At 58.5% G+C, this 27,896-nt stretch overlaps 11 protein-coding genes across 11 annotated transcripts; 7 read left to right on the forward strand and 4 right to left on the reverse strand.

Annotated features, from left to right (window-relative positions):
• Positions 1 to 990: 990 nt before the first annotated feature.
• Positions 991 to 2,567, forward strand: SLS55_003849 (uncharacterized protein; the record flags this gene model as incomplete). Its single annotated transcript, XM_066775313.1, has 2 exons — positions 991 to 998; positions 1,127 to 2,567. 2 exons carry the CDS (start codon positions 991 to 993, stop codon positions 2,565 to 2,567), a joined length of 1,449 nt encoding a protein of 482 aa, XP_066635432.1.
• Positions 2,568 to 2,983: 416 nt separating this feature from the next.
• Positions 2,984 to 3,856, reverse strand: SLS55_003850 (uncharacterized protein; the record flags this gene model as incomplete). The annotated part of the gene is made up of 2 exons (XM_066775314.1): positions 2,984 to 3,819; positions 3,853 to 3,856. 2 exons carry the CDS (start codon positions 3,854 to 3,856, stop codon positions 2,984 to 2,986), a joined length of 840 nt encoding a protein of 279 aa, XP_066635433.1.
• Positions 3,857 to 4,689: 833 nt separating this feature from the next.
• On the reverse strand, positions 4,690 to 5,575 carry SLS55_003851 (uncharacterized protein; the record flags this gene model as incomplete). Its single annotated transcript, XM_066775315.1, has 3 exons — positions 4,690 to 5,370; positions 5,423 to 5,431; positions 5,567 to 5,575. 3 exons carry the CDS (start codon positions 5,573 to 5,575, stop codon positions 4,690 to 4,692), a joined length of 699 nt encoding a protein of 232 aa, XP_066635434.1.
• An 896-nt stretch (positions 5,576 to 6,471) lies between these two features.
• Positions 6,472 to 6,841, forward strand: SLS55_003852 (uncharacterized protein; the record flags this gene model as incomplete). The annotated part of the gene is made up of 2 exons (XM_066775316.1): positions 6,472 to 6,477; positions 6,647 to 6,841. 2 exons carry the CDS (start codon positions 6,472 to 6,474, stop codon positions 6,839 to 6,841), a joined length of 201 nt encoding a protein of 66 aa, XP_066635435.1.
• Positions 6,842 to 8,168: 1,327 nt separating this feature from the next.
• On the reverse strand, positions 8,169 to 8,603 carry CSE4 (centromeric DNA-binding histone H3-like protein cse4; the record flags this gene model as incomplete). Its single annotated transcript, XM_066775317.1, has 2 exons — positions 8,169 to 8,384; positions 8,595 to 8,603. The coding sequence occupies 2 exons, from the start codon at positions 8,601 to 8,603 to the stop codon at positions 8,169 to 8,171; spliced, it is 225 nt and encodes a 74-aa protein (XP_066635436.1).
• Positions 8,604 to 9,318: 715 nt separating this feature from the next.
• Positions 9,319 to 10,030, forward strand: SLS55_003854 (uncharacterized protein; the record flags this gene model as incomplete). Its single annotated transcript, XM_066775318.1, has 2 exons — positions 9,319 to 9,327; positions 9,563 to 10,030. 2 exons carry the CDS (start codon positions 9,319 to 9,321, stop codon positions 10,028 to 10,030), a joined length of 477 nt encoding a protein of 158 aa, XP_066635437.1.
• Positions 10,031 to 12,465: 2,435 nt separating this feature from the next.
• On the forward strand, positions 12,466 to 13,526 carry CHT2_1 (Chitinase 2; the record flags this gene model as incomplete). The annotated part of the gene is made up of 2 exons (XM_066775319.1): positions 12,466 to 12,575; positions 12,695 to 13,526. 2 exons carry the CDS (start codon positions 12,466 to 12,468, stop codon positions 13,524 to 13,526), a joined length of 942 nt encoding a protein of 313 aa, XP_066635438.1.
• A 1,053-nt stretch (positions 13,527 to 14,579) lies between these two features.
• SLS55_003856 (uncharacterized protein) lies at positions 14,580 to 15,703 on the forward strand (the record flags this gene model as incomplete). Its single annotated transcript, XM_066775320.1, has 2 exons — positions 14,580 to 14,584; positions 14,686 to 15,703. 2 exons carry the CDS (start codon positions 14,580 to 14,582, stop codon positions 15,701 to 15,703), a joined length of 1,023 nt encoding a protein of 340 aa, XP_066635439.1.
• Positions 15,704 to 17,655: 1,952 nt separating this feature from the next.
• Positions 17,656 to 19,005, reverse strand: ale1 (Lysophospholipid acyltransferase; the record flags this gene model as incomplete). Its single annotated transcript, XM_066775321.1, has 4 exons — positions 17,656 to 18,682; positions 18,735 to 18,834; positions 18,883 to 18,927; positions 18,984 to 19,005. 4 exons carry the CDS (start codon positions 19,003 to 19,005, stop codon positions 17,656 to 17,658), a joined length of 1,194 nt encoding a protein of 397 aa, XP_066635440.1.
• A 315-nt stretch (positions 19,006 to 19,320) lies between these two features.
• Positions 19,321 to 20,970, forward strand: CWC27 (Peptidyl-prolyl isomerase cwc27; the record flags this gene model as incomplete). The annotated part of the gene is made up of 2 exons (XM_066775322.1): positions 19,321 to 19,329; positions 19,351 to 20,970. 2 exons carry the CDS (start codon positions 19,321 to 19,323, stop codon positions 20,968 to 20,970), a joined length of 1,629 nt encoding a protein of 542 aa, XP_066635441.1.
• Positions 20,971 to 22,241: 1,271 nt separating this feature from the next.
• On the forward strand, positions 22,242 to 23,683 carry SLS55_003859 (uncharacterized protein; the record flags this gene model as incomplete). The annotated part of the gene is made up of 2 exons (XM_066775323.1): positions 22,242 to 22,249; positions 22,378 to 23,683. The coding sequence occupies 2 exons, from the start codon at positions 22,242 to 22,244 to the stop codon at positions 23,681 to 23,683; spliced, it is 1,314 nt and encodes a 437-aa protein (XP_066635442.1).
• Positions 23,684 to 27,896: the final 4,213 nt, after the last annotated feature.

Genomic DNA, 27,896 nt, shown 5'->3' on the forward strand with positions numbered 1-27,896 from the left:
GCCGAAGGTTTACATGCTCCGACGGGTATTCTTCAAACCGGTCGAGCGCGTTTGAGAGCTTCCACAGTAAAGAGTCGAAGGAACCTAAAGGGCCAAAGACTCCAAAAGTGCCTCCGCGACCCAGGACGTGGTTAAATTCTGTCTTCAACCTGACCAGTGTTGGACCCCGGATCTCGTTGGTGACTAGGAGATCGAGGAGGCCCTTGAGAATGAGTAGCGGGTTCCCAGAGGCCGCAGTGGCGCATGAAGCGTCAAGCGTGAGATCGCGGCTCCAGAAATCTCTGGAACGTTTCACGAGAGAGAGGCTGCAGAAGCTGCGGAGGATCGTCGAGGCTGCTCTTGTGTCGATGGTGCCATTCTGGGCGCGGAAAAGCGAAGGCCGCAGTGGGGCAGAAAGAGACGGGACGAAAGGGGGGGTGCTACCCTCCATGAGTAGAATATTCTGCTCTCGATGCGTGAAGTGGCCACACTGATATCGGTCTCCAGGCTGCAGTGTTTTGTTGGGTGGGTATGGGGAGTCTGTGATGACGCCGCAGCTGCAAGGCCGAGCCGAAACCTTTGATGTTGATTGGCACACAAACGGATCCCTCACGCAGACCCCGCTTTCGAGAACCGCATAAGCTGGCGCAAGGCTGAATGCGTTGGCTCCAAGTCTGCTGCAAGTTTCCACTGCAACCTTTCCGCTACACTCAGACACACTTTCCGCTACGCTCAGAAACAATCTTGGTGTCACCATGGCAGACCCTCTCAGTCTTGTTGTAAACGTCTACACAACATTCAAAGAACTGTACTTGGTGTCAAAATTTATGTAAGCAACTGCTGCAAGGCGGGTGTATCTTGGAGATACCGTCAGGCTGACATGAACCCGACCAAGACACCGCACCGTCCTCTCGGCCAGGAATCATACCCAAGAACGCCGTTCACTACAACTCGAGTTCGAGCACGAACTACTATTCCTTCAGTCGCTCGGAAGAATATACTTGGGAGCAAATGGGATTGTACACAATCCAGATCTCGATCAGGTTGGTCTGTTCTGCTACAGTCGCATAATTTCACGACTGATAACGCTCCAGCGTTGGCTGCAATATGTGTTCGACATTCTGGAACGGATGAGACTGACCTGCAGTGACTACGCGAGAATCGCTGCTGAGGACGATGCCGAGTACCGCCAGTATTCACCCTTCCTCAACGAGGACACATCGGACACGAAAGTCATCGAGTTCAACATTGATGAACCACTGCCATCGCTACCGGAACCGACATTTTTCACCAAGAAGGCTTTGCGATGGCTTGGAATCGGAAGAAGCAAGACGTCCAATGACTGCAACATTTCGTGGAAGTGGGCATTGGTAGAGAAAAGGAAATTCAAGGGCGTTTTACAACGGTTCCAGAAGCTGAATGGCAAATTGAAGGATATCCTTCCACTGTATTGCGCAGCCCAGGCCCAAGCCTTTGCCTCATCTGCCGTCTCGGAAACCTTTGCGGTCCCGGGAACGTCCGCAAAACCTCACGATGACAACGCACAACGCCTGGGAATCTCACGACACGTGCGTCTTCGGGAGCTGTCTTATAACCCGGCCGCCGACGGCTCAAGCTACACGCTTGAGAGTCTGCGCCTCGAGGCGGAGGACAGCGCGGGCACATTGATCACCGGGACGATATACGAGGGCCACGCAAAGTCTTCACCCGAAACGGTCCTCGTGGAATACAAGAGCTACCTACCTCCTGCTTCCGACGTCATCCCCGAACCCTCGGAGATCGCACTCCACCAAGCGCCCGTTCAACAGCTCGCCAAACTGCTCAAGTCAGCAGGCTCTCACGACATGCTCACACTACCACTACGGGGCGTGATCGAGGAACAAGAGCAGCACCGGTACGCATTCATCTTCGACTTCCCCCCAAACGTCGACAGGAGCCACGACCCGGCACCCATCTCGCTCCGTTTCCTGCTCGGGCAGAAAGACATCAAGGACCGCCTCAGCCTCTCCCAGCGCTTCGCCGTCGCCCGCCAAGTGTCGAGCAGCATCGGCGCCTTCCACGCCGACGGCTGGGTGCACAAGAGCATCCGCAGCGCATCCGTCGTCTTCTTCCACCATCACACCTCCCGCAGCGTCATGGTCGCGTCGCCGTTCCTGGTCAACTTCGAGTACTCCCGGCCCGAGACGGCCATGACCAGCTACGATTTCGACAACGACCTCGGGCGCAACCTCTACAGGCACCCCGATCGGCAGGGGCGGCCGAAGGTTACTTTCTCGAAACTGCACGACATCTACGCTCTTGGCGTGGTGCTGCTCGAGATCGGCCTCTGGGAGCCCGTGTCGAGCATATACCAGAGAGCCAAGGAGAGGATGAGCGACGGGGCGATACCGTCGCCGGCCGGGATCCGGAAAAGGTTCGTCCAGCTTGCGGAACAGAGACTGGCGCACCACATGGGAGATGGATATGTCGAGGCGGTCTTGGCTTGCCTGAGTGGCCGGTTTGACAATTTGACGTCTCGGGCGGACTTCCCTATGATGTTCCACGAGGAGGTTATCCAGAAGCTGGATCTTCGGTACATATCGGAGTAAAGCTTTGCCAGTAGATGTTAGTAGGCAGAACCAATTAAAATGGTTTTATGGCATCTGCTGAATTCTGTATGTGCAGCTCTGAGAGATGACGTGTGTCTATACAGGTACTAAAGCCGTGCCCCTGAATGTTACCACTGAAGATCTCCCGTTATAGACATAGATAGATCTGGTCCGAGTTACACGCTTATTTGTATAGTTAATGCAACAAGGGTTCATTGGCCTCGGAACCGTCTCGCACGCTTTGCACCCCATGGATGCGGGTAATCAAAATCCCCCATCTGTGCGTCCACTCAAATTTCGAGCCACCACAGATATACATATCCGTCCCGTAGATACGCATGTAGAAAGAGTACGCATGAAGCTCACCTTGCACAAACTTGGGAATGCTCAGAAAATTTGACAACGCGCTGCCCGTGTCAAGCCTCCAGGGGAAAAAAATAAAGTTCCCTACACCGGCAATTGGAAAATCTCCGCACTTGCCAAGATGCCTCCAAGCAACCATCCCAGGAGTTCAGAGCGGTAGGATGGCCGGCTCCGGGCCCGCCGGCACGACGCCATTGCCCGCCACTTTCGAGTACCCCGACTTCCACTAAAAGAAACCCTTTGTCAGCCAAATCACTTCCAGTGCACATCTCCTTCTCTCCGCCCTCTCTCTTCCCCCTGGACCATCCACTCACCTTCTCAACCTTGGTCGTCTTCTTAAACGCGCCCCCGCCCGTCCTCTCGCTCTCATCCCAATACAGGCCGCGCATCCAGCGATCAATCCGCGGGTAATCGTGCCTGATCATCTTGATATTACACTTGAACAGCGTGTAGTACGCGGTATCGAAGCGCGCAATCGTCGGGAACAAGCGAATATCAGCTTCGGTGATGTGCTCGCCGAAAAGATACGGCTGGTGCGCATCCTCGGCCAGGTGCGCCTCGATGCGATCCAGACTCTCGAACAGCGGGAGGATGGACGCGTCGTACGCCTTCTGCGCCGTCGCGAAGCCGCACTTGTACACGCCGTTGTTGACCGTGTCGTAGACCCAGGCGTTCATGGCGTCGATGGGCTCGCGCAGGTGGTCGGGCAGCAGGCCGGCGGGCCCTTTGCTGGCCTCGCGCCGGTGCGGCGGGAGGAGGTGGTCGAAGGCGGTGTAGAGCATGCGGATGATCTCGGACGATTCGTTGTTGACGACGGTGTTGTGGCGCCGGTCCCACAGCGTCGGGACGGTGACGCGGCCCTCGTACTGCGGGTCGGCTTTGAGGTAGACTTCGCGGAGGTACTTTTTTTCCCCAAGTCAACCCATGGCCCCCGGTGGTCAGGTGATGATGATGCGTGGAAAGGTAAGGAATATTCCCACCTTGCTCCCGGTCACGGGATCTCTGTCGGGCCCGCCGTGCTGGCCGGAGAAGAACCAGCCCTTCCCGGCTTGGCGGTCCATGTCGTCGACCTCGACCAGCTCGATGACGTCCTCGAGCCCCTTGAGGGTGCGCACGATGTTGGCGCGGTGGGCCCACGGGCAGCCGTAGTTGATGTACAGCACGTAGCGGCCGGCCTCGGCGGGGAACTGCTCGGACGGGATGAAGCTGCGGAACTTGGAGGCCTGCCGCCGGAAGGTGCCATCTTCGTCGGCTAGGCGGGGGCCGTCGTTGGTCTGGGTGGTGGTTAGTCTTGGTGGCGGAGCAAGGCGTGGAGATTGGGTGAGATGGCACCATCGTGGGGGGCTGGCACGTTATGGGTGATTAATGCGCGCGAGCTTGTAAATTCACCGGCTTCGTTGGGAGGTTGAGTAGTCGTTTCGGCAGAGGGCGGAGGTTATTATCAATTGTAAGGTAGTGGCGCCGGGGATGAGTAGCGCGGGCTTTGCATGAAGCCGAATGCCGAACGGTTTGGGTCAGCACTCCTTGTTTATGGCTTTTGCTGACAGGCAGAAGATGAGGGGTCGACAGCGGTTGCTAACACGACAAAGCGACCATACCCCGCGCTCTACTAGCAGGCTCCGACATGGGCTGCCGACGGACTGTTGGGGTCCCGAGCCGGTCCGGACTTGCGTTATCTGCTTGGCGCTTTAGTAATGCTCAAATCACCATCGGCCGAGACGGTTGCTTCATTTATTTATTCTCCTGCTGAACAATCACATCAAAACTCCATGGTAAAAGCACCCGCTGCCTCGGTCGGCCGGCCCTCGGTGACATAGGCCTTCCTGGCCCTGAGGTCGCAGATGATGTTGAACAGCGTCTCCGACGCCCGCGGCTCGAGCGCCTTGCGGTTGACGCTCGTCGGGAAGCCCTGCTCGTCCTCGAACAGCCTTCGCACGTCGCGCGGCACCGCCGGCTCGTCGTCGCCCAGCGCCTCGCTCAGCTGCCTGATGCGCTTGACGCGCGGGACGCTGTCGGGCAGGTAGAGCGAGTCCCTGACACCGGCATGGTCGACGAGGTAGTGGTTGGTGTGGTAGGAGCGGCCGCGGTCGTCGGGGAACAGCTTCTGCACGTCGGCCGCGCTCCACTCCAGGCACACGGCGCCCGCGTCGGCGTCGGCCACGCTGATGGTGCACGACGACGCGACGCCGTGCCGGTCGAGCGCCATGACCGCCGCGTCGCGCGACCAAGCCTCGAGCACACAGCGCAGCGCCAGGTGGCACGGCATGCGCGTGGGATCCATGCCGGCGGCGCGGATGGCGTTGAGCGTGCAGCCGACGCCCGCGCTGTTGACGCCCATCTTGCCGATGATGCCGGCCTCGGTGACCATGCGGATGGCCGGGAGGGAGTCGCGCGCCGCGATGCTGAGTGCGATGATGTTGGCGCGCTGCTCCGGCCGCCACTGCGTCTCGTCAGCACCGACGTGCGTGTTTGGTGGAGAGCGCACTACTCACATCCCAGTTCTGCGCGATGACGGACGTCCCGGGCGACTGCCAGCCCAGCATGGTGCAGCCGTCGGTGAACAGGCCGAAGGCGATCTCGGTGCGCACGTTGAGCGCGAGCACGTCGGCCAGCTCGACGCCCGCGCCCTCGGCCACGCCGCGCATCTCGTCGAGGTAGGCCGGCCATTTGCGTCGGATCACCGGCTCGAACTCGAGCGCCGTCGACCGCACCCGCGCCCAGTCCAGCTTGGCCGTCTCCTGGAAGAGCTGCGCGTAGAAGGCGATGCTGCCTGAGACCTGCGTGCGCGCGACCGTGCCGTGAGTGCGCCCGATCTGGGTTGAGTTAGTGCTGCCGGTGTTGTTGGGTTGGGGGAGACTTGCCTCGTGGGGTGTGCCTGAGCAGTGCACTTGGAGCATCTTGACGGACGCTGCTGTCTGACCCGGAAATGATTAGAGTCGGCGCCCAACGCTCTCGCAGATGACAACGTTCAGGCAGTCCTCTTAAGCTTCTGGAGCCGCGAAGTGAAGGGTGGCTAAGCCGAATGGAATAGGAGGATTGATTATCGGCGTCTTGTGTTCGCAATAGATATCCTTGATGTTCAGGACGAGGCGTGGCTGCCGGGGAACGGACTTGTTTGGCCTTCTCTCAGGTGCAGTGTAGAGCGGAGAATGAATGGCGCAGGTCGATCGCCTCTCGATGATGTGCAATCCATCTGCTGTTGTGGAAGGTGACTACATAAAAGAACGGGTGGCGGCGGCAGAAGAAACAGGGAGCCGGCCATACCCCACCTACGCCAACTCGGCCGTCTCAGGCAGTCGCCGACGTTGGATGCGGTAATGTAACTCGCAGGCGAATTAGTGTTCCGACGCTGCTTAGTACATACGCAAACCCCCGCCTGCATTCCTCGTTGGGAAGAGGAGCTATCGCCGCAAGGCGGGGTTCGTCGCCCGCGCCCTTATCATAATAACTGAACGGACGAAGACCATGGCCGACTTCTACGTGTCGGTGCAACAGCTAGCCCTGGGCCGCAGAACGAGCAAGAAGCGCGTGCTCGTTGGATATGGAAGTAAAGCCAGCCGCCGCCCGTTCCAGTCGAGCAGTCGTGAGCTGACCGACTCCGCAGTCGACGTCGACGCCGTCGCCAACTGGTAAATATCCAAAGGAAACCACACCACCACAGACCCAACATTGACGTGTGACCGTCCAGGATCAACACCGGCGACGGCACCAAGCAGAACCCGACCAACGTCTCCCGCGGCATCTTCGGCGCCACCGTCGGCATCGACCGCCTGCTGCGGCTGTGGGACAAGTACCGCATCAAGACGACGTGGTTCAGCCCCGCCCACACCGTCGAGTCGTTTCCAGAGCAGATGGCCAAGATCCGCGACGCCGGCCACGAGCTCGGCCTGCACGGCTACACCCACGAGTAACCAATCCATCTAGCCACCACCGCATCATGGAGCAGCACCCCTAACAAACAAACACCCCCCAGATACCCCGCCGCCCTCACCCCCCAACAACAGCACGACGTCCTCGCCCGCTCCATCGACGTCCTCACCGCCTTCGCCGGCGGCACGCGGCCCAAGGGGTACACGGCGCCCGCCTGGCGCACCAGCGACGAGCTCGTCCCGCTGCTGCAGGAGTTCGGCATCCAGTACGACCACTCCTTCATGCACCACGACCTGCAGCCGTACTGGGCGCCCGACGGCAGCCACGAGTGGGTCGAGACCGACTACCGCGCCGAAGAGGCGGGGCATTGGATGAGGCCGATGACGCGCATCCGGCCGAGCGGCGTGGTGGAGATTCCGGCGAATTGGCATTTGGTGAGTGGGTGGATGGGGTGGGCGGGGTGGGCGGGGAGGCGGTGGTTTTGTTCCTCTTTTTTTTGTTCTTCGTTTTTCTTTTTGGCGGACTGGGACTGATGGGGATGGGCTGACGGTGGTGGAATAGGATGATTGGCCGCCACTGCAACCGATGATGGCGACCATGTCGGTAAGCCGTTTTTGTTGTTGTGCCTTTCTTTGATTGGGAAGGGGAGTTGGCTGACTTCCCGCCCTCGTCCCGTCCGTCAAGGGTTTCGTCGATACGGCCGTGGTGGAGAAGCTGTGGCGCGAGCAGTTCGACTTTGCCTACCGCGAGTACGACAGCTTCATCTTCCCCATGTCCATCCACCCGCAGGTTAGTGGGAAGCCGCAGGTCATCCTGATGCATGAACGGTAAGTGGCGAGGTTGACGTGTGAAGTTTGACCGTCGTGTTGATTGTGGCTGCAGCCTTATCGAGTACATCAACAAGCACGAGGGAGTGGAATGGATGACCTTTGGGGAGATGGCGACCGAGTTCAGAGAGGGACGGATCCCCGGGGCCGTGGTCGAAGGTGGCGTCGATGTGTCGGGTTTTGAGGCTGCACCATAGTCATCAGTTAGGATTCACCTCTTCGGGGAATGGCAGCCAAGGTCTGAGATCATATTGAATTGCAAATATCTTCCCACTAACCTTTCAGTACCACAAAACGCCAAGGCTTCAGAAAGGCGCTCTTTCCAGCTCGCGCTCATATCCTGTGCTCAGACAAAAACCGCCCCTGCAGACAGCCAGACACCTTTAACCAACAACCCGCGGGCCAACCCCCCAGATGCACCAGAAAAGAGTGAGCCAGAAGCATTCCACGGCGAACAAGGCCGTGGCGCACAGAAACCGAAGACGCCAGGACCTTCCATTATGCTTCCATTGAATCCAATTTTTACCTCGCACCCGAGCACTCAGCCCAGGCCGCCCCAGGCGCCACGAATCCGCCTGGCCAGCTGGATGTCCTTCTGCATGATGGTCACGCGCTTGGCGTGGATGGCGCACAGGTTGGTGTCTTCGAACAAGTGGACCAGGAAGGCTTCGGCGGCTTCTTGCAGCGCCTGGATGGCCTGCGACTGCCAGCGGAGCACTTCGCCGTCGGGCACCAGATTGAGCGCGATCTCACGGACCTGGGCGCGCGTCAGAACATGGCCCGAAGAAGGGATTGGAGACTGCAGCACATACCAGACGAGCGAAAGGGAGCTTCAGCAGCAACAGATCGGTGCTGCGCTGGTAGCGCCTAATCTCCTTGAGAGCATTGGTGCCGGGCTTGTGGCGGTACTTCTTCCTGCTCGGCGTGGGGTCGCCGGCTGCGCGAACGGGCGGTCAGCGAACAGGACCCTAGGCATGCCCAGGCCAGCGACACGTTTCTTCCAAAGCACTAACCAGAGACGCCCGACGACCTCGGACCTCTTTTTGCTGGAGTCGCTTGGGACGCCAGCGACGGCCGTCCTCTCGTCTTTCCTCCCGTGGACGGGCGCCCTCCCCTGGATGGGCGCATCTTCTGCTTTGTTCCGGCCATTGTATGCGACGAGATGTGCCGAGATTATCGGGCGGATGTAGGTGCGAGACGCGATGTGCGAGCTATGCCGTGATCATAGGTCGCGATCACGGCGGCGGGCAAAGCTGGAATGGGCGATTCGGAGCGAGAGAGCCTGAGCGATTGGGCGAGGCTGGGCGCGACGAGGCTGGACGCGACGAAGCTGCGATTGTCAGGTTTGGAGATGGGCGGACGCGACTTGGGCGAGCAGGCGCGTGTTGTTGTCGGCGCGAGTCCGGCATTGACGCAAAACGGCAGGGGCCACGGCGAGCCGGGCCATTATCTAATCGCCGCCCGCAGCTCCGCCCTCCGCCCCGAGCCCGCGCAACAGTCCACGTTTGCCCTTGGAAACAACCTCGCCTTTGTTACCTGCGCCGCCAGTCTTTCGTTCGCCTCCTGCCCGCGCTCCCCGTATTCGATCGCCCATTGCTCCGCGCCATTCGTCTCTACCCGTGAGCGCCCGCCGCCGCCGCATTCGCCCCGCCGCATTCGCTCCGCCTAAGCGCTCCCAGCTCCCAACGACCATGGCCGCCGTGCTCGGAGGTGGTGATGGCATGGTCGGCCAGCTGCCGCTCGAGCAATGGTTCTACGAGCTGCCCGTGTGCACGCGCTGGTGGACCACCGTCACCGTCGTGCTCAGCGTGCTGGTCCAGTGCCACGTTGTCTCGCCCTTCCAGCTGTTCTACAGCTACCGCGCCGTCATCTACAAGAACCAGGTGCGCTTCCGCCGCGTCGCGCGCTCTCATGGCCATGCTAACAGCCAAGCAGTGGTGGCGCGCAGTGTCAACCTTCTTCTACTTTGGCCCGCTGAGCCTTGATCTCCTCTTCCACGTCTTCTTCCTCCAGCGCTACTCGCGCCTCCTCGAGGAGGGCTTCGGCCGGTCGCCCGCCCACTTCTCATGGCTCCTCGCCTACGCCTCGGCCGTGCTGCTCGTCGTCGCTCCCATGTTCTCCATGGGCTTCCTCGGCTCCGCGCTCAACAGCACCCTGGTCTACATCTGGAGCCGCAAGAACCCCGACACCAGCCTGAGCTTCCTCGGCCTGGTTGTCTTCAAGGCGCCCTTCCTGCCGTGGGTGCTCGCCCTCTTCAGCATGGTCCTGCACGGGACCGTCCCCAAGGACGACATGCTCGGCATTGTCGTCGGACACGGTACGTCTGCTCCAGTGATCGTCTCTGCTCTCGTGCTAACGCCGCAGCAGTGTGGTATTTTTTCAATGACGTGTACCCGCCCATGAACAACGGCCAGCGCCCTCTCGACCCGCCTTCCTGGTGGGTCCGTCTCTGGGATGGCCGTCCGGCCGCCGAGGAAACGGCGGCCGAAGTCATCGACCGCGACATTGCGGCCGTCCCTACTCCGGAGTTGAGATAGGCATTTTCTGAGAAGGCGTTTTTGTGTGGGCCTCATCGAGATACCCGGCGCCACGGTTTCTTTTCTTGGGTTATGGCGTTGCTGGGCACCATGGGAGTTCGGATCTGGGGTGTGTATATAGGTAATGGATTCTTTGCGCCACAGTTCTAGACGCATGGTCTGTTGAATGGCGTCTTGGCAGGGTGAGGCTGAGGGCTGATTCTATCACATGTCAACCTACCACTTGGACCTCTACATGCCTACTGCATCTGGAATGCACTCGTTCTGTTGGGATCTCATCCGTCCTAGTATCTTGGTCATCAGCGCCAGTCATCACCCGAGCTTCGTGGGAAGAAGGTGTTCAGTTGCCGCAGCAGTCGGCCTTGGATCCCGAAATGGCCGTTATCTTTGTCCGAGTCTGCCCAACACAGGCCTTTTGCTGGTGGAATCGAGGAGCATCAGGACGAGTGGTGGTGTGGGCAACGCCGCCCGGCTGACAAGAATGCAACCACAGTGTCTTGCAATCTCCACCGGACCCCGGCCAATCGTTATACTTGCAATGCAAGACAGTTAATGCAGCAAGTGCCTAGACTTCGGCAGATGGGAAACGTAAGGGAGACTATCCCATGTTCTCGAAGCGCTTTTGAGCCGCAGCGCCGTGCGACTTGTTACGTGCTGGTACCTTACAGCGTAGCCAGCCACACGCAAGCCATGTTCTTTATTGTCAGTTGACCAGTGCAATCGGCATGGACGTCACGGCGTGGAGGGGAAAAGAGGAAGGTATCAGCGCATCCCGGTCAATCACTCGCTAGCGCTCAGACGTCAGCATGGATGCTGCCAATCCCACCCCACTGGCTCCTCATCAACGCGTGTCGACCGTAACATGTGCCGACGGCCCTGGTAGGTGGTTGTTCTGTACGTACACTGGCGGATGCCATCCTGGCTGTGTAACCTCCCCGGTCGCGTCTGCCGAAAAAGCAACATGCGCCTTATCTATTCCGCCTCTTTCCAACACTTTCAAGCTGTATACGGCTCTGAAGAAGATGCAAAGCCTCGCACCTGTCCAGTTCCCTGCTTCCTTGCTTCACCTATCGTTGAGCCTTCCTGAGTCCCTGTAATGTGGTCTTATTCGAAAGCTCCTTTATCTCCTGGTCGTCCCTGCGAACTGTCTTGCACATGGACTCGAAAAACCAACCTCTCCCTGGTTAACGCCCGCGAGGCCACAATGTGCGTGCAACCAATATGGCGCTTGACAGCCCAGGACTAACTTGTGTCGCACATTACTCCCAAGCAAGCTTTCTTCTCTCGTCTCAATTTTCACACGTAATCATGTCCACTGCACCAGCCACAGTTCCAATTCCACCCCCCAATCGGGCAATTATTCCAACTTGATCGGGAGTGACCGACAGACGCCACACCCCTGCCTGCCCAAGACCCTTCCAAAGACGCCCCGGTGGCGGAGCATAACCACACACTCGGGTCCTGGGGAGAAGCAAACCTCGACGTCATTTTCCTTCTGCGCCTGACGCTTGCCTCTCCCTGCCATTATTGCGCTTTTCCGCCGGTGCCTACGACCACCCCCCTCCTCACGAGATCACATCATGCTTCTTCCACAGAGACACCGGCTTGAAACACGGCCGTCGCCCCCCAGCTCGGCACCAGGTGCCGCTTCGACCGCTCGTCCTACGTCCCCGGGCCGCTCTCGTGCCGTTGGGCTGCACAGGTTACGCAACTTGTTCAAATCACGGCCGCCAACGTTGCCTGGAACGACTGTCATCTGCTGAGCGCTACAAATGGACCAGGCCACGAGGCAGTCATGACGATAACTATGCATGTGTCTTTGTCATGGCTGTCGGTGGCGCAATCACGACTCCCTTGCCCTGCTGACGTGCTGATATAAAGTCCTCCTTGTAGTCTTCCGTACACCTAGCAATCAAGTTGCGAGACTCGACACTAGCATTCCAGCATGCCTTCCACGACTGCTCTCGCTTCGCTTGCGGCAGGGCTTGCGGCCTTGCATGGTGTTCAGGCCGGGTTTGACAAGACTTCCAGCTCCAACATGGCAGCATACTGGGGTTGGTCCGACCTCACCTTTACTCGACATGTTTGTCGCTAACGATACACAGGTCAGAACTCCTATGGCCAGGCAAGCGGCAACCTCACTCAGCAGAGACTTTCGTACTACTGCGCCAGTATGCTCACCTACCCCAACCGTGTGTATGGTGCTGACACAGGCTCTCAGACAGCAACATCGACGTAAGAGCTCCGCACGCATGCGTGTAGAGTTACTCACCTGGCGCGCAGATCATCCCTCTGGCTTTCATGACGGCAATCTCCGACTCCACCGGGCATCCCCAGCTCAACTTCGCCAACCAGGGCGACAAGTGCACCACCTTCGACGGCACCCAGCTGCTCAACTGTCCAGAGCTGGCGTAAGTCCCTCACTCACCTTCCCACCATCTCCACCACACCCCTCCTTCCCTCCTCGCACCAACCCACTCACTCCATCTTCCAACCAACCAAGCTAACCCCTCTCTCCCCCCACACCCAGCACCGACATCCCCCTCTGCCAAACCCAGTACAACAAAACCATCCTCCTCTCCATCGGCGGCGCCACCTACACCGAAGGCGGCTTCGCCAACAGCACCGCCGCCACCGCCGCCGCCGACCGCATCTGGTCCATGTTCGGCCCACCCCCCAACACCACCAACCTCACCACCCCCACCACCACCAGCACCACCGCCCCCGTCCTCCGCCCCTTCGGCACCGCCCAACTCGACGGTTTCGACTTCGACTTCGAGACCACCGTGTCCAACATCTCGCCCTTCGCCGCCCGCCTGCGGTCCCTCATGTCCGCCGCCTCCGCCACCGACAACCGGCGGCGGCTGCTCACCGCGGCGCCGCAATGCCCGTACCCCGACGCGGCGGATAACGCGTTCCTGTCCGGCCCCGACGCCGTCGCCATCGACGCCGTCTTCGTCCAGTTCTACAACAACTACTGCGGCGTGCAGGCGTTCGTGCCGAACGCGACGGACCAGTGGAACTTCAATTACGGCGCGTGGGATACGTGGGCAAGGACGGAGGCCGTGGATAGCGGCGTGAAGGTTTTCGTCGGTGTTCCCGCGAGCGCGACGGCGGCGGGGAGCGGGTATCTACCGCCGGCGAACTTGGCGCCCGTGCTGGAGTACGTGAAGGGTTTCGGGGAGAGTTTCGGCGGGGTTATGGTGTGGGATGCGTCGCAGGCGCAGGCGAATGCGGGGTTTTTGGCGAGCGTGAAGAAGGAGTTGGTTGAGATTGAGGAGGAGAGCGAGGCTGCGGAGGAGGAGTCTTGCGGTGGGTATGGCGGCGATCGGACGCGGAGAGGGGTTGAGTTCCGCGCGTGAGGTTGGCCGGGGATACTGGTCATCAGGCTTGGTTCTCGTGGCATCGGATGGTATCGGTGAGGTTGGCAAGGTTTTGGAGTTGGGTCTTTGAGTCGCCTTGAGTTCATGTTTCCATACTGTCGGCATTTGGGGGTTGTCCCTAGACTAGACGTTGGTGTCTGTTTTCTACGGTTGATTGTGCCTACTGGCATCCACGGCTCGTGGCATGTATTGTGTGTCCAAATATAGTTCCGTGGCGATGCACCTAATTTGCGTTGTGAGAGATAGAGGTTGTAGCGTCCCAGAAAGGGTCTTGTCCTTAATGTAGAAATCGGATCGACGTCTGAATCACGACCGTGCAGTGGTCTAGAATCCCAGGGAGAAGCACGTCCCCGTCGCCGCGCAAAGAAGCTGACGCCGATAGTTGGGTTGAAACGACCCCGGCCACCCTGCACCGAAGTGAGCATCCGGCCGCGATCACATAAAAGCCAAAGCGTTCAGATCTGTCTAGTTTGTCGGATACTTGACGGGGTGTTTTCGGCATCGCCGAGCTGCGTATGCCGACTCCGCCACTGCCAAGAGCAATCTGGTGGTTGGGAGCGCTTCTCCGATGACCTGCTCCACATAATCTGAGCCGCCGCCGACCTGAAACTCCGCTGTGCATGAGAGGTGAAGCGGTTGTCGGTGAGTGATGGGTTCGCCCAAAAAGTAACGCTGGCGCAGAGTCAAAATCTATTGTAAGCGCAGCCGTTTGACCACAATAGGGCCGAGGCTCTATGGTCCTCCTTTTTGAGCGCAATAACCAATCGAGCCTACCGTCTACGGGGAGAAGGGTGGAGCATGGTCTGTAGGGCAGCGAATCGGCACTTCCCATGGCGAGGGGTCTACCTACGGAGGATTCCTCCGCCCCTAATCAAGGACCACTTGCTGCATGCAGAGGTGAAGGATGGCGCACTGTCCTGCCTAAGCGAGCATACTCGTATTTATTTCACATTCTTTAAACCCATCGCGCGCAGAGTGAAGACTCGAGGACCCATCAATCCTCAAGATGCTCAGGCCACGCACAAAATTAGAATGGAGTTACTTTGGCGTCACGACGACCCAAGCCATTGTCATCATCGCCCTGCAACTGTGAGTGTGAAGGCCGAATCCATCGCCTGCAATGCTGACGCGCCGACAGCGCAGTTCTCCTAAACTATCTTGACTGGGTACATCCGTGGGCATACCAGGTGCCTCTTGCCTACACCTACCCCATCTCCATCGCCGTCATCATCGCCGGCATCGCCTACCAGGCCATCCTGACCCTCGACGCCTTCCGGATCAAGAACAACATCCAGCTGTTCGCCCAATGCATCGCCAACATCTGCCTCGCCATCGCCACCACCATGCAGTACGGCCAGCTCCAGCACGCCGCCTCGCGCGTCTCGTCCGGGCACGCCAGCTACCCGGACGAGCCCTTCACCAAGGACCGGCCGTTCTGGGCGCAGACGCAGCCGCTGCTCATCATCAGCATCATCGCGGCGTGCTCGAGCACGGTGGGCATGGCGGTGCTGGCGATCAAGCTGCACCGCGAGTTCTCGTGGGCGCTGTACAAGGACATCAGCGCGGACCTGGAGATCCGCGGGCGCTACTTCGCCTACCAGGTGTACCTGGTCCTCATCAAGCTCGCCTTCTACTTCGTCTTCGCCTTCGTCGTCATCTACGCCTTCGTCAACGTCCACTACACGCAGCCCGAGTTCGCCCTCACCCTCGCCGTCATCCCCCTCTCGCTGCTCACCATCGCCGCCGCCGTCTACTCCACCCGCAAGGAGGCCCGCCTCGGCATGGCCCTGACCATCGTAAGCTCTCTCCCTCCCCCTCCCCCCAACTCGCCCGCCCCCACCAACACTACTCACAGATCATCTACCTCTCCGCCACCGCCTGGCTCATCTCGCGCATGGTCGTCATCTGCGGGACCGGGATCCGCTCGGCCACGGTGCTGCGGGACGAGCAGATCCTGTTCGCGGGCGTCGGCATCGGCTTCCTCCTCGCCGCCTCGGGCGCGGCGGTGCGGTGCCTGCTCAACTTCGACAGCGGCCTCAAGCCCATCCTGCTCGGCCAGACGCAGCGCAAAGGGCCCGCCGTCGCCGCGTCGTCGCGCACCGCCCTCGTGCTGGACGGGGACGACGTCGAGGGCGAGTATTACTTTCAGAGGCTGAATTACGTCGCGCCGAGCACGGTGGGGTTGGATAGGCGGTTTGCGTTGGATTGATTGGAGGGCGGGGTGCGGTGCGAGAGAGGGAGGCAGAGGGATCGATTGCGTGTTGTCTTGTTTGTTTTGTCTTTTGGTTGGTTTGCGCGGGCAAGGAAGGGAAAAGGGAAAGGCGGTATACCAGGGTAATACTATCAAAAAGGCGGAACAGGGGTGGGGGGAAGGGAGTTGGGCATGATGCATGTGAGCGGCGGCGGCGGCGTAAAGGGATCCCACAAAAAAGCGTTGCGAAACAACCCTCCCAAAAAGCTAGATTTTAGATACCCGACGGTCAATTCATAACAAATTTCATCAAGCGCAGCGCAGGAAAGCGTGGCAAAAAGGTGGCATATTGCGCGAAAACCTCATCACTCACCACCGGCCGGCCCAGCGGACAGCGAATGTTTGGGGTCGAAGAGCAAACGTCGGAATAAGCTCACCCCATAAGCTCCTCCTTCCCGCATTACGCCCGATCCTTAAGCTCACCTATGTACTACTACTGCCCACGTATCAGACTTAGCGATTGCGGAAATGTCCGCATTTTCCGTATCTGGCGCGTATACTTTCCGCTTTTGGTCGGGACCTAACACCCGAACCGCGGATCGCAGAATTGCCTAAATGAGTTAATGACCAGACCCTTTCTCCACCTCGTTAGCTACCTACTCAAGCGAGCTGGGGAATTTGGTGTCGGGGGAGACAGAAAGAATGAGTGAGGTAGCAGCGTCATGGCTGTTGAGGAGGTGTGACCCGTAAACCTGGAACTCTCTGTCGGGTCCTTCCTTGTCAACGGAACGGAATCGAGCAAGGGGGCGGGCACATGCAGCAGCCCCTTTCACCGTGATGATATCGATCCGAACAATGGGTTTCGTGATTGCATTTCTCATATATCGGTGCTCTAAATTGTACGCACATCCAACAGGGCTTTTAGCTCTAAAAACCAAAATCGACCAGGAGATGGAGGAGGGAAAGGTTGATCAAAGTCGGAGACTTTCCCGGTGCAAGAGGTCGTACGTATGCGCCAAATTACATGATGCACCAGCCTTACCTTGGAACGCCACCATGATCTCTTGTCGTGATGCACTTGGTCTTGCCATGCGATACCAACGCAACCAGACTCCAAGGCGGCGGCACCGACAAAACCGCAGCATAGGCTAGATGTCTCCATCCAACAAACCTATCCCTCTGCAGAAAAGAAAAGAAAAGAGAAGCAAATACATCCACACAGCCCCTTGCAAGGAAGGGCCGACTCAATCCTTCCTCTTCTTCAGCTCCCTCACCTTCTCGTCCAGCCACGCCCGCACCTCGGCCGTCCGTGGCGGGCCCTCGCCGTTCGCCTTGCGCTTCGCAATCTCGGCCTTGACCTCCTCGATGGCCTCGTCGAGCTCGCGGCCGGGGTCGTCGGGGAGGCCCATGAGCGGGACGCGGCCGCCGCCGCCCTCGGTGGACGGGTTGCGGCTGAGGCCGGGGCGCAGGCCCAGGGCTTCGCCGAGCACCTTTTCTTCCAGCAGGTCGTCGACCGTGAGGCTCGAGCGGCCGCGGGCGATGGCCTCGGCTGAGGGGATCTGCGGGGTTGCGGCGCCGTCGACGGCTGGTTTGGAGGCGGCGGCGGCCCCGGATCTCTGGGCGACCTTCTTCTGCAGCATCTTTTTGCCGGGGGAGGCGAGGAAGCCGAGGGAGAGGATGACGCCGCCGATGGTGTAGAAGTAGACGCGCTGCCAGATCAGGAGGGAGGGGGCGAGCTCGAGGGTGATGAAGGGGATCACGGTGTAGGAGAAGGCGAGTTGGGTCACCAGCCAGCAGAAGACGTCGTAGTAGATCTTGGTCGGGAGGGGGCGTTGGCCGTCGGGCGTCAGGAAGAAGGGGCGGAGGAGGCGGCGGCCATCTAGTCGACGTTAGCAGAAGAGAGCAGACTGGGGCGAGTTACTTACTCTTGGCAATGGTCTGGAGGAAGCTGGCGAGGATGAAGCTCATGTAGTAGCCGGGGTAGAAGCCGTGCCAGAAGGCAGAGGTGACAAAGGTTGCCATGCTGGCACGGAAGCCGGGCTTCTTGCCCTTGGGCGTCACGCGCAGATACATGTAGTTGCGGAGCCAAAGGTTGGTGTTGATGTTCCAGTTTCCGAGATAGGCGTGGGTGTTTTGGCCCAACTCGATGCCTAGAGGCTTCACGTTCTGGAGGCGGTTCCAGTTGACACGGCCGGTCTTGGGGTCGACGCCCTTGTAGCCGATGCCGGAGAGAATGCAGGCACCTTCGGTCAAGTGCCAGACGCCGTAGTACTTCATGCGGGCAGCGAATCCGACCATGTGCAGGTAGTAGAGGCGCTTGAGGAAGTTGTGCTTCATGTACTCGTCGCCCAGGAGCAAGTCGGTGTTGTACCAACCAGAGAAGTTGAGGAAGGCAAAGATCCAGACAAGACCGTAGGCGCCCTTCCAGGCGGCGGGGGTGCCGCTGCGCGGGATCTTGCGCTTCTTGCGGGTCGGGGCAGCTTTGGAGGGATCGACGCCGGGAGGAAGCTCAAACATGCTGGTAGTCAACCACTGGCGGTAGTCGACGTAGTCGAAGGCGGGGCCGGCGAACAAGGACGGGAAGAACAGCACGTAGCCCGTGTAGTCCAGGATGGAGGGCAGGTCGCGGAGAGCGCGGTCTTTCTGGTAGTCGGACAGGTCCGAGTCGGGCAGGCGGCCGTCGTGGACGTTCCAGCAGAAGGCGGTGAGCTTCATGATCAGGACCATCTGGGCGCCGGTGATGTCGACGTTCTGGGGCTCGTTGCGGAACTGGCGATCGAGGTGGTTGACCGACATGTGCCCCATCAGGAAGACGAAGCCGATCCATGGCATCAGCGGACCGTCGATGTACTTGGCGATGGCATAGGCGCCGGCGGAGCTGATGAACAGCGTGCGCAGGCCGGCCCACAGGTCGAACAAGCCGACGAGGTAGAACAGAGAAACGCTGGGGTGGTGTGAGCGGCGGTCAAGGAGGGCGGCGGAGGGCAGGGTCGTACGATATTATGAAGGCATTCTTCTGCCACGGCTTCGAGTCGGGGATGCGCTTGAGGGCGGCGGCGAGCGGGTACGAGACCAGGAAGGAGGCGACGAGCTTGACTGCGGCTGTGAGCGAGAAGGCATGGGCATTGGCTTAGGGACACGTACGCTCGTCGGTGGACGAGCCCAGGGCGCCGGCGACGTAGGCGAAAGCTGCGGCGGAGATGGTCAGCGGGGCCGTGGGAGCGGCATCGATCGAGGGAGCATACGAGCGTTTATGAAAGGCAACATGGTTGTGGTCGAGGTGGAGGCGGAGGGTGGAGGGTGGAGGCGCAGAAGGAAGCAATCAACGCATGGCGGGAGCAGGGGGAGGTGTGGTTGAGCGAGCTGCAGCTCCGTTGGTTGAGAGAGGGCGGGAGAGCGGCCGAAGCAGAAGCTTGAATTTGTGTGAGTGACGTTCCAACGCCCGCTCGGGCCACCAACCGGCCGGCCCTCAAGCTGCCGCGCCCGGCGCCGACGACTTTTGCGCAACACCAACACCAACACCGCTCCAACACCGCTCCAACACCGCTCCCCTCCCTGCGCCGGCATCGCGCACCGCCCCTAATGTCGTCCGTCTACAACCTCGAGCCGCAGCCGACGGCCAAGGTCGTCCTGCACACGACCGCCGGCGACCTCGCGCTCGAGCTGTTCGCCAAGCAGATCCCGCTGGCGTCGCGCAACTTCCTGCAGCTCTGCCTCGATGGCTACTACGACAACACCATCTTCCACCGCCTGGTGCCCGGCTTCATCCTGCAGGGCGGCGACCCCACCGGCACCGGCGAGGGCGGCGAGAGCAGCTTCGATGGCGAGCCCTTCGCCGACGAGTTCCACTCGCGCCTCAAGTTCAACCGCCGCGGCCTGCTGGGCATGGCCAACACCGGCAAGCGCGACGACAACGGCAGCCAGTTCTTCCTGACCCTCGCCCCCACCCCCGACCTGACCAAGACCAACACCATGTTCGGCCGCATCGAAGGCGACACCATCTACAACCTGATGAAGATGGCCGAGGCCGACCTGACCGAGGACGAGGGCAGCGAGCGCCCGCTGTACCCCGCCAAGATCACCGGCACCGAAATCATCATCAACCCCTTCGACGACATGGTCAAGCGCGTGCAGACGGCCCAGCCCCAGCCCCAGGAGAAGAAGGGCCCGAAGAAGGCGAAGCGCAAGGCCGCCAAGCAGCTGCTAAGCTTTGGCGCCGACGAAGGCGAAGAAGCGGATGTCGCCCCCGTTATCAAAAAGCCCAAGTTCAATCCCAAGCTCGTCAGTGCTGGCGACGACGATGCCGCTCCCGCTCCCGCTCCCGCTCCCCGCAAGCCCGCTCCGAAGACATCGAAGCCCGCAAAACCACCGTCGCCTCAGCGCTCGCCTTCTCCGCCGCCGCCGAAGCAAAAGGCAGCCGCCCCCGCACCACGCCGGTCCTCCAGGTCGCCGTCCGTCTCGTCCGAGTCCGAGCCGGAACAGGTCAACAAAATGTCCTCCCTGCTCGAGCGCACAAACGCCCAGATCGCCGAGCTGAAGGCCAGCATGAAGCGCAACACCGCATCTGCCGCCAAAGAAGCCCCCAAGAAGAAGTCCGCTCTGGAAGCCATGATCCCCGAGTCTTCGACGCGTGGCCGGAAGAGGCGGGGTGGCGCAGGAGACGCCAAGGCCGACTCGCAGGTCATGCAGCTGTTCAACGCTTTCAAGACGAAGCTGGAGACCGCCCCCAAGGAGAAGACTCCGCCGCCCGCAGCCGAACCCGAGCCCCACAAGGCCCCCGCCGCCGCCAAGGAGATGGCAGACGAGGTCGAGGATACGGAAGCCATCCTGTGCGACTTGCACTTCATTCCCAACTGCCAGTCCTGCCGCGCTTGGGACGACGCCCCGGACGCCGCTGCCGCCAACGACGACGACAACGATGTCGGTTGGATGAATCACGCCCTCAGCTTCGAAAAGGACCGGCTCGGCAAGGATCTCGAGTGGAAGCGGAAGAATGAGGAGGAGCTCGTCGTCATCGATCCGCGCGAGAAGGCAAAGGAGATTGTGGGCGACAAAAAGGCAAAGAGGAATAAGGAGGGTAATGCTGGGAGGGACCGCGACCGTGACGAGAAGAGGAACGATAGGGGTAGGGGCGGAGGCGGGGGCGGAGGGTTCGACAGGGGTAGTTGGAAAGACGACAGGGACAGGGAGAACAGGCGGGAGCGCATCGTGAAGAGCATGGGTGCGAGGTGATTCGTATGGAGCATATACTTGGAACCTTGCCGGGAGTGCCGTGGTGAGACTTGCGGTCAAGGTGCTCCCAATACCATGTTCAGGCCGCGCTCATGGCTGTATCACGGTGAAGGTGGATATTCTCGTGTCAAGCTGGCGGTCATCAACTTCGGTACCCTTCGCCTTTCTGGCCACACATATATGGATCGACTGTGACGTAAGGATGTACAGCCAAGCCACGTTTATCGGATTATCTTCCAAAAGATCATGCTAGAACAGGCACGTTTCGTTCGCAGATGCGAGTTAAGATGTCTATATCTGGAGACGCCGTACGAGTCATGAAACAGTCCAATAGGATGTTCACCCTGTAGAAGGGCATGTCATCGAGGGGTTACGAATAGATCGCTCAGCCCCACTCTCACCAGGATTCCCAATGCAATGGATCGGATTGCAGCGGTGATGGAAAGCGAAAGCATCCCGAGAACAATTGGCTTGATGGGCCGTACGACAGCTCCCGTGTCTCCGATTGAACAGACCGGGTTGACCGGTACCATGGCCCAAAGTCCCTGCAGGGCGGAAGTCGGGGTTTGTTTTTTTGCGGCAAGACTTTGGTGATCCCCTCTTCTTTGGGTGTACATTCTCGGATTAGCGGCCACCTAAACTTCCTCGGGTTCGGCCAACTCGGCGCTGACTGTCGATCGCAGTACAACATCCTGGCTGCTCCAAAGCAAACCGAATTACTCGGATCTTAAGACATTGAAGAAGCATGCATTCGTTGTTACTGTGACCATCACGCAGAGGTATTTAAAGGGCGTGGTAGTCTGCTTGAATAGGTTTTATTCTCTAAACTCCTTGTACAACGACAAGAAAATGCGGACTTCTACACTATTACTGCTTTCCTCCCTCGCATATCAGGTCTCTTGCGACTGCAAATGCGTATATATGCCTCGTCCCATTGGTTCATTCTCTGGCTAACCTTCAGAAGATCCCAGGCAAGGATTGCTGGCCAAGTGACCAGGAGTGGTCTGCATTCAACTCGTCCGTGTCCGGCAAGCTTTTGCAGACGACCCCGGTTGCCGCTTCCTGCTACCCTGGCCCTGCCGAAAATTCGACGCAATGCGGTGTAGTCAACAAGTTCTGGACCGATGCTGCTTGGCAGGGTGAGCAACCCATCGGATACGACTATCCTTTCAACCAGTCGTGTCTACCAGTGGATGTCTCTGCCGGAGATGTTCCCGGTAGCTGTACACTTGGGGACATGCCCGTGCTAGCCGTCAACGTTACCACCGAAGATGACATTGTCAAAACCATTCGCTTTGCAAAGAGCAAGAACTTACGACTTGTCATCAAATCCACCGGCCATGATATCCTCAAAAGGTAGGCACAAGCGTACTCGAGCAATTCTCACACTTGCTAACGGCACCGAAGATCCACTGGATATGGCAGCCTGTCCATCTGGCTCCACAACTTCAGGAACGGCGTCGACTATCACGAATCCTACTCGAGCGTCAACACGTGCGCGAAGACGAACTGGACCGGAAGCGCCTTCACCATCAAGGGCGCCTACGCATGGTCAGACGTCTACCCTCTCGCCGACGAGAAGGGAGTGATGCTCGTCGGCGGCAACAACAAGGGTCCCTGCAGCACCGGAGGCTGGACTCAAGGTGGCGGCCACAGTGGATTAGGCCGCTACTTCGGCACAGGCTCCGACCAAGTCCTCTCCGCCCGCGTCGTCCTCGCATCCGGCGAGATCGTCAACGCAAGTCCCTGCTCGCACCCCGATCTCTTCACCGCGCTGCGCGGCGGCGGGCCCGGCACCTACGGCGTCGTCACCGCGATGACGTTCAAGGCGTTCCCGACCCAAAACGTCACCGTCACCTACATCGAAGCCAGCTCGCCCACCAACAACACCGCCGCCTTCCTCGACGTCATGGCCCTCTTCTACTCGTCCTTCCCCTACCTCTCCGACGCCGGCTTCGCCGGCTACGGCTCCTGGTCCGTCGGCTCGCCCGCCCCGCTCGTCGCCAACCACACCATGGCCTACACGCAGTCCCTCACCCTCCTCAACAGCACCGAGGCGCACGCCATCGCGAAGTTCGCCCCCGTCCTGGCAAAGGTCCTGCCCCACAACGCCACCGCCGACATCGCGCTCAGCATCTCGCACAGGTCCTTCCCCGACTGGGCGTCCTTCTTCAACACCAAACCCGACACCGTCGCCCCCGTCGGCGCCGTCGGCGTCTCCGCCTCCCGCCTCCTCCACGCCAACGCCCTCACCGCGGACGCCACCCTCCTCCGCGATAGCCTCGCCGTCATGGCCGGCTCCCCCGACCAGCAGACTTACCACAACATCAACCTCCACGGCGGCGCCATCTTCACCCACGCGCAGAGGGATCCCTACTCGTCCCTGCTCCTGCCCGCTTGGCGCAAGGCCTATGTACACGACATCGTCGCCCGCCGCTGGAATGGGGATGAGAAGCATGATGAAGAGGTCGCGCGCGATATTAGGGAGGTTAAGGTGCAGGCTATGAAGAGGTTGGCCCCGGACTCCGGGAGTTATATGAACGAGGCGGATTATGGGAATGTGGATTGGAAAGAGGATTTTTATGGTGAGAGCTGGACCCGCCTGAGTCAGATTAAGATGAGGTATGATCCTGACGGTCTGTTTTACTGCTTGACGTGTGTCGGGAGTGAGGGGTGGGCGGAGGGGGCGGATGGGGCGCTTTGTCGGGTGTAGGAAGGTTCTGTGGGAGGGTACATGATTCGTACTAAGAAATGAGAGATGATGAGGGTTTTGTCGTTTGCTGTTGTGGGTGGTTCGTAGTCGACCTCCCAGGCTGTTTATATATGTCTGTTCCCCCTCTCCCCCAACAGCTGAGGAGCATGTCATCGAGCATGAGGTTTTAGCCCTTTGTATAAATCAGTGTTTGCCTCATTCTTGCCTTCAGCGAGGCAGACGCCGACAGGCAACAGCATAGGTCGTACTTTCTGTGTCGCGTTCCTTGCATGTATGATGGGGCCAGAGCTGTCAGACATGCCCAACCGGTAATGAGCGTGACCACCTACAGCTAAAGTGCGCTCTAACTTTTGTGCTGCTGTCACCTAGGCAATAACAGTACCTAGTCTTCTTTTTCCTTACTAGACTTGTCCTAACTTTGGACAATCTACTGTTTCTCCATGGAAAGGCTGGCCACCACGGGTCTTGGCAAGTTTCGTGACCCATGAGCTACAAGGCTGATGCACGCGATCGGCACTTGCAAGCGCAAATGCAGTCATGGAAGCCAGGCTGTATTTTCCTGTTGCCTGATGCTGTCCCACACGTGCTCGCTGCCACGTCATTGTACATACTCAACGTTGATTAGCGTGGGGGCGGATTTCTCTTTCCTCCATCTGCAACTAATGGACAAGGCTGAAAGACAAACACCTCTTGACCCGCTCTCAGAACAAACGCAGCACGACCTCTTGCACTCTCAACTCACGAAATGTCAATCGGTGAAATTGATGGTTCGGGCAACCACCCCTACTCGGTATCGAGGACGACTTCACGTGATGGGGCTCTTCAAGAGCCTCAGAGCACCCAGTATCATCGGTCGATCCTCGAATGGAATGATGGCTATAAAAATGAGCCAGCTGGCCAGGATAACCCGCTGGAGTCAAACAAAGATCAGCTCAACCGACGTACAACAACCGAATGCCTCCAATCTGAGTCGCCTCGACCGGCTTCTACCTGCACCTCCAATCCAACTTCAACCTTGTCAGCTGTCCCATCGACAGTTAGACGACAAGAAGAACACGCAGATTACTCTTTTCCAGATGCTTCAAGACCGTACCGGTCTCCGAATGATCCATTGTATAGATATGCAGTGGACCATTCTGCACCCTATGCCACATCTATCAGCGATTCAAGTTCGCGCAAGCCCATAAGCCATGATGAGGATCTTGGTTCAACTATTCAGAATATAGGGAAACCACCATCCCTTGAGGATGACGATCAGTCAGAAAGCTGTGTGGAGAGCTCTGTTGACACCGAGTTCGGTAAACTCATGGTCAAAGACACACCACTCGAATTCGACGCGGATGGTGTTCTAGTTCAGCGCAACCCATGCAGGGTCGTAAGATATGAATGCTTGTTCTCATTCTTAGGATGCCAGGAGCACTTTTCGGGCGAGATTGATTGGAAAATTCATATCATCAGCCATTTCCGCGCTCATACGCCACCACGATCGGTCTCCTGCCCTCTTTGTGATTACACGTTCCAGGGTTCTGAAGACGACGCATTCATCGCATGGGAGGCCCTCATGTGCCACGTCGCCGCCCACATGCGAGTGGGAGGAACACTTGCAGAATGTCGTCCCGACCAAGGGCTGTGCCGTTATCTGTGGCAAAAGCGCATCATCAGCGATATCGAGTGGGATGAGTTGAGGAGCCCCCAGACCAATGCACCAAGAGAGCCATATCTGTTTTACAACACTCCAACTCGGCGGGAAGAACGTACCCACCCTCGGACCTACGAGCAGATCCAAACTGGAGAGAAAGAGATACACTATGGTGGCCAAACTCATGACCCCCCAAGGGGCCGCAGATCGGAGATTTACGAGAACATCGTTTGCCCACCGCGAAATGAGCGGGTCTGTGACATTCACAAAGACTCAGTCGATCCATCACCACCAAAAAGAGTTAAATCCATGGAAGAAGCGCCGCAGAACGAGGAAGTGGGGAAGGGAAAAGCAAGAGCAACGGAAACAGGGTGTGAGACGTGGAGCAAAACCAGAATAGATGCGGAAAAGACACAAGAGACAGGGGTCGTCCGTCAGCGTGACTTTCCATCTGACATCGGTTCGGAAGTACCGTCACCTGCGAGTCTATTCCGAATCCCGGAGTCATTACGTCAGCCACCTCATAGGATTCCTCATCACTTCGGAGAGTCATCGCTTGGTCAGGGCCAAGGGATTCTCATCCAACAGCTCACACCAACGAGAGAGGATGGCCCTACCCAATCCCGCAAACCTATAGTCATACACGACCAGGGGGCCACCGACACGTTGATGCGTGACTCGGATCCAGGGAGACCTCAATTCACTCAAACGCCGAATCCCAACGAAGCGACCGACCAGACTGTGGAGAGTGCAGACACGCTTTCTTGTGATCAACTCTCTGACGTAACATCTCTCATAGAATCCGTGTTCTCGGAGGCTTCAATCACAACAACAATTTCTAGTTTAACCCAATCGAGCGGCTACTCCATCCAGCAAATCGCTACAGCAACTCAAGAGTTGGTGCTGATTCTTCACGAGGATAAGATCCTCAACCCACTATACAAGACAGCCATTGAGAGTAGTACAATCGGACCAGGTCGATTCTCGCGGAATTTCCGACGGCTACTAAAAAGATACTCCAGCAACTTGAAGAAGGAAGCCCAAGAGAGCCTAGAGTATCTGGCAGCTTCCCTGGTTGGCGGGAAAGCCCGCTATGTTGCAAAATCCATCCTGGAGAAATACCAAGCTCCATTGGAAGGAGCAGAAGCCGCTGCCATCCACAATGACACCCATTCCGATGATAGTAGCTCAACTGAGAATGACAACGGAGCCGATGATCGAATATTTGAAGACATGGTCGTGGTACGGAACTTCCTCACCGGCAGCAACGCGTTGCTTGTATTGCGGGACGAATTTTGTGGTTTTGTAATGCCCAAGAGTTCAATCAAAAGTCAACCACAAGCCAGCATTCCTGGGTCGAAGATGAACAGCATTCTGAATTCGGCCTCGAGACGTCTACTTGAGCCTTCACCAATGCTGAAATACCTTCCGGAGGGTGTCAAAGCCTATACACGGGTCTTCAGGAACGTACTGGTAGAACTCTCTCTGTTGGAACCTCCGTGTCACGGAGACTGGCAAAGATTGCGGTTGGAATGTGTAAGCTACCTAGTCCCTGATGTAGGGCAACATTACTAATTTGAGAACAGAAATGTGGAAAACACTTCTTTGACGATTATGTGGAGACTGAAACAGGCGGATTGACAAAGTTGAAAGAACGCTTGGGAAACACTTCTTCATTGAATATAGTTTCCACATCCAACGGCCAAAGCACCCCAACTCAAAAAGGACTCGTTCGAGACTTTCTGACAGTCCTGCGGAACATTTTCCGACCGCTGAAGGCAGTCCTCCCACACAACGGGGACCTAACACTGCCACAACACCAGAACCCACAAAGCGCGGCACCTGGGAATACAAGAAGTGCTCCTTCAGCTTCCACGAACTTACATCTCATGTCTTGCGTTCATTGGGGCAAGTACGGCAAGAAGTTACACCAGGATATACTCGAGAATATCCTTTCAGACCGGCAGCTTTTCATCTTCCTGCGAAAACGTCTGAAACAGCACCGAGGCAAAGTAAAATCTCTGTTCTCCATGCGAACTGTGAAGGGAATCCTGTTTGTCAAGGTAAGCCACGTCTCAAAACCGATGCAAAGGAGCAAAGCCTCAACGCTCACTCACACAACAGTTCCGTCTTGACATGGGAGGTAATGTCGACGTCCGAGACCACGATGCCGTCTGCCACAGTCATTTGTGTGAATGCCTGCCCCCAGAGACAAGGGTCAAGCCCCAATCAACAGCCGAATACCTGTGCGAGCCGATCCCACCGCAGACGTTCCCTCCCATCGGCCCGCAACATCTGATGCACTATCTCTCGAGCCCTTCTTGCATCGACGAGCAGCAAACCTGGGTTTTGGACCAGTTCCCCAAACGTACCCGCGGACCGCTTTCCGGAAGTCCGCGCTCACCGGTGGAAGGCTGGGGAATCTTCTACCAAGAAGGGTGGGACGGAGAGAAACTCAGCTCCGTGCTGCTCGTTGTGTTTTTCTTCGGGAGCCTTATCTTCGGCGTGCTGTGGTCGGTGGTGAAAATGGACATCCAAGGCGCGTTTGGCGTGTCGAGTTGGTGGCTATCAGCT

The sequence above is a fragment of the Diplodia seriata genome, assembly GCF_021436955.1.
Source record: "Diplodia seriata strain FDS-637 chromosome Unknown scaffold_3, whole genome shotgun sequence".
Taxonomy (NCBI): domain Eukaryota; kingdom Fungi; phylum Ascomycota; class Dothideomycetes; order Botryosphaeriales; family Botryosphaeriaceae; genus Diplodia; species Diplodia seriata.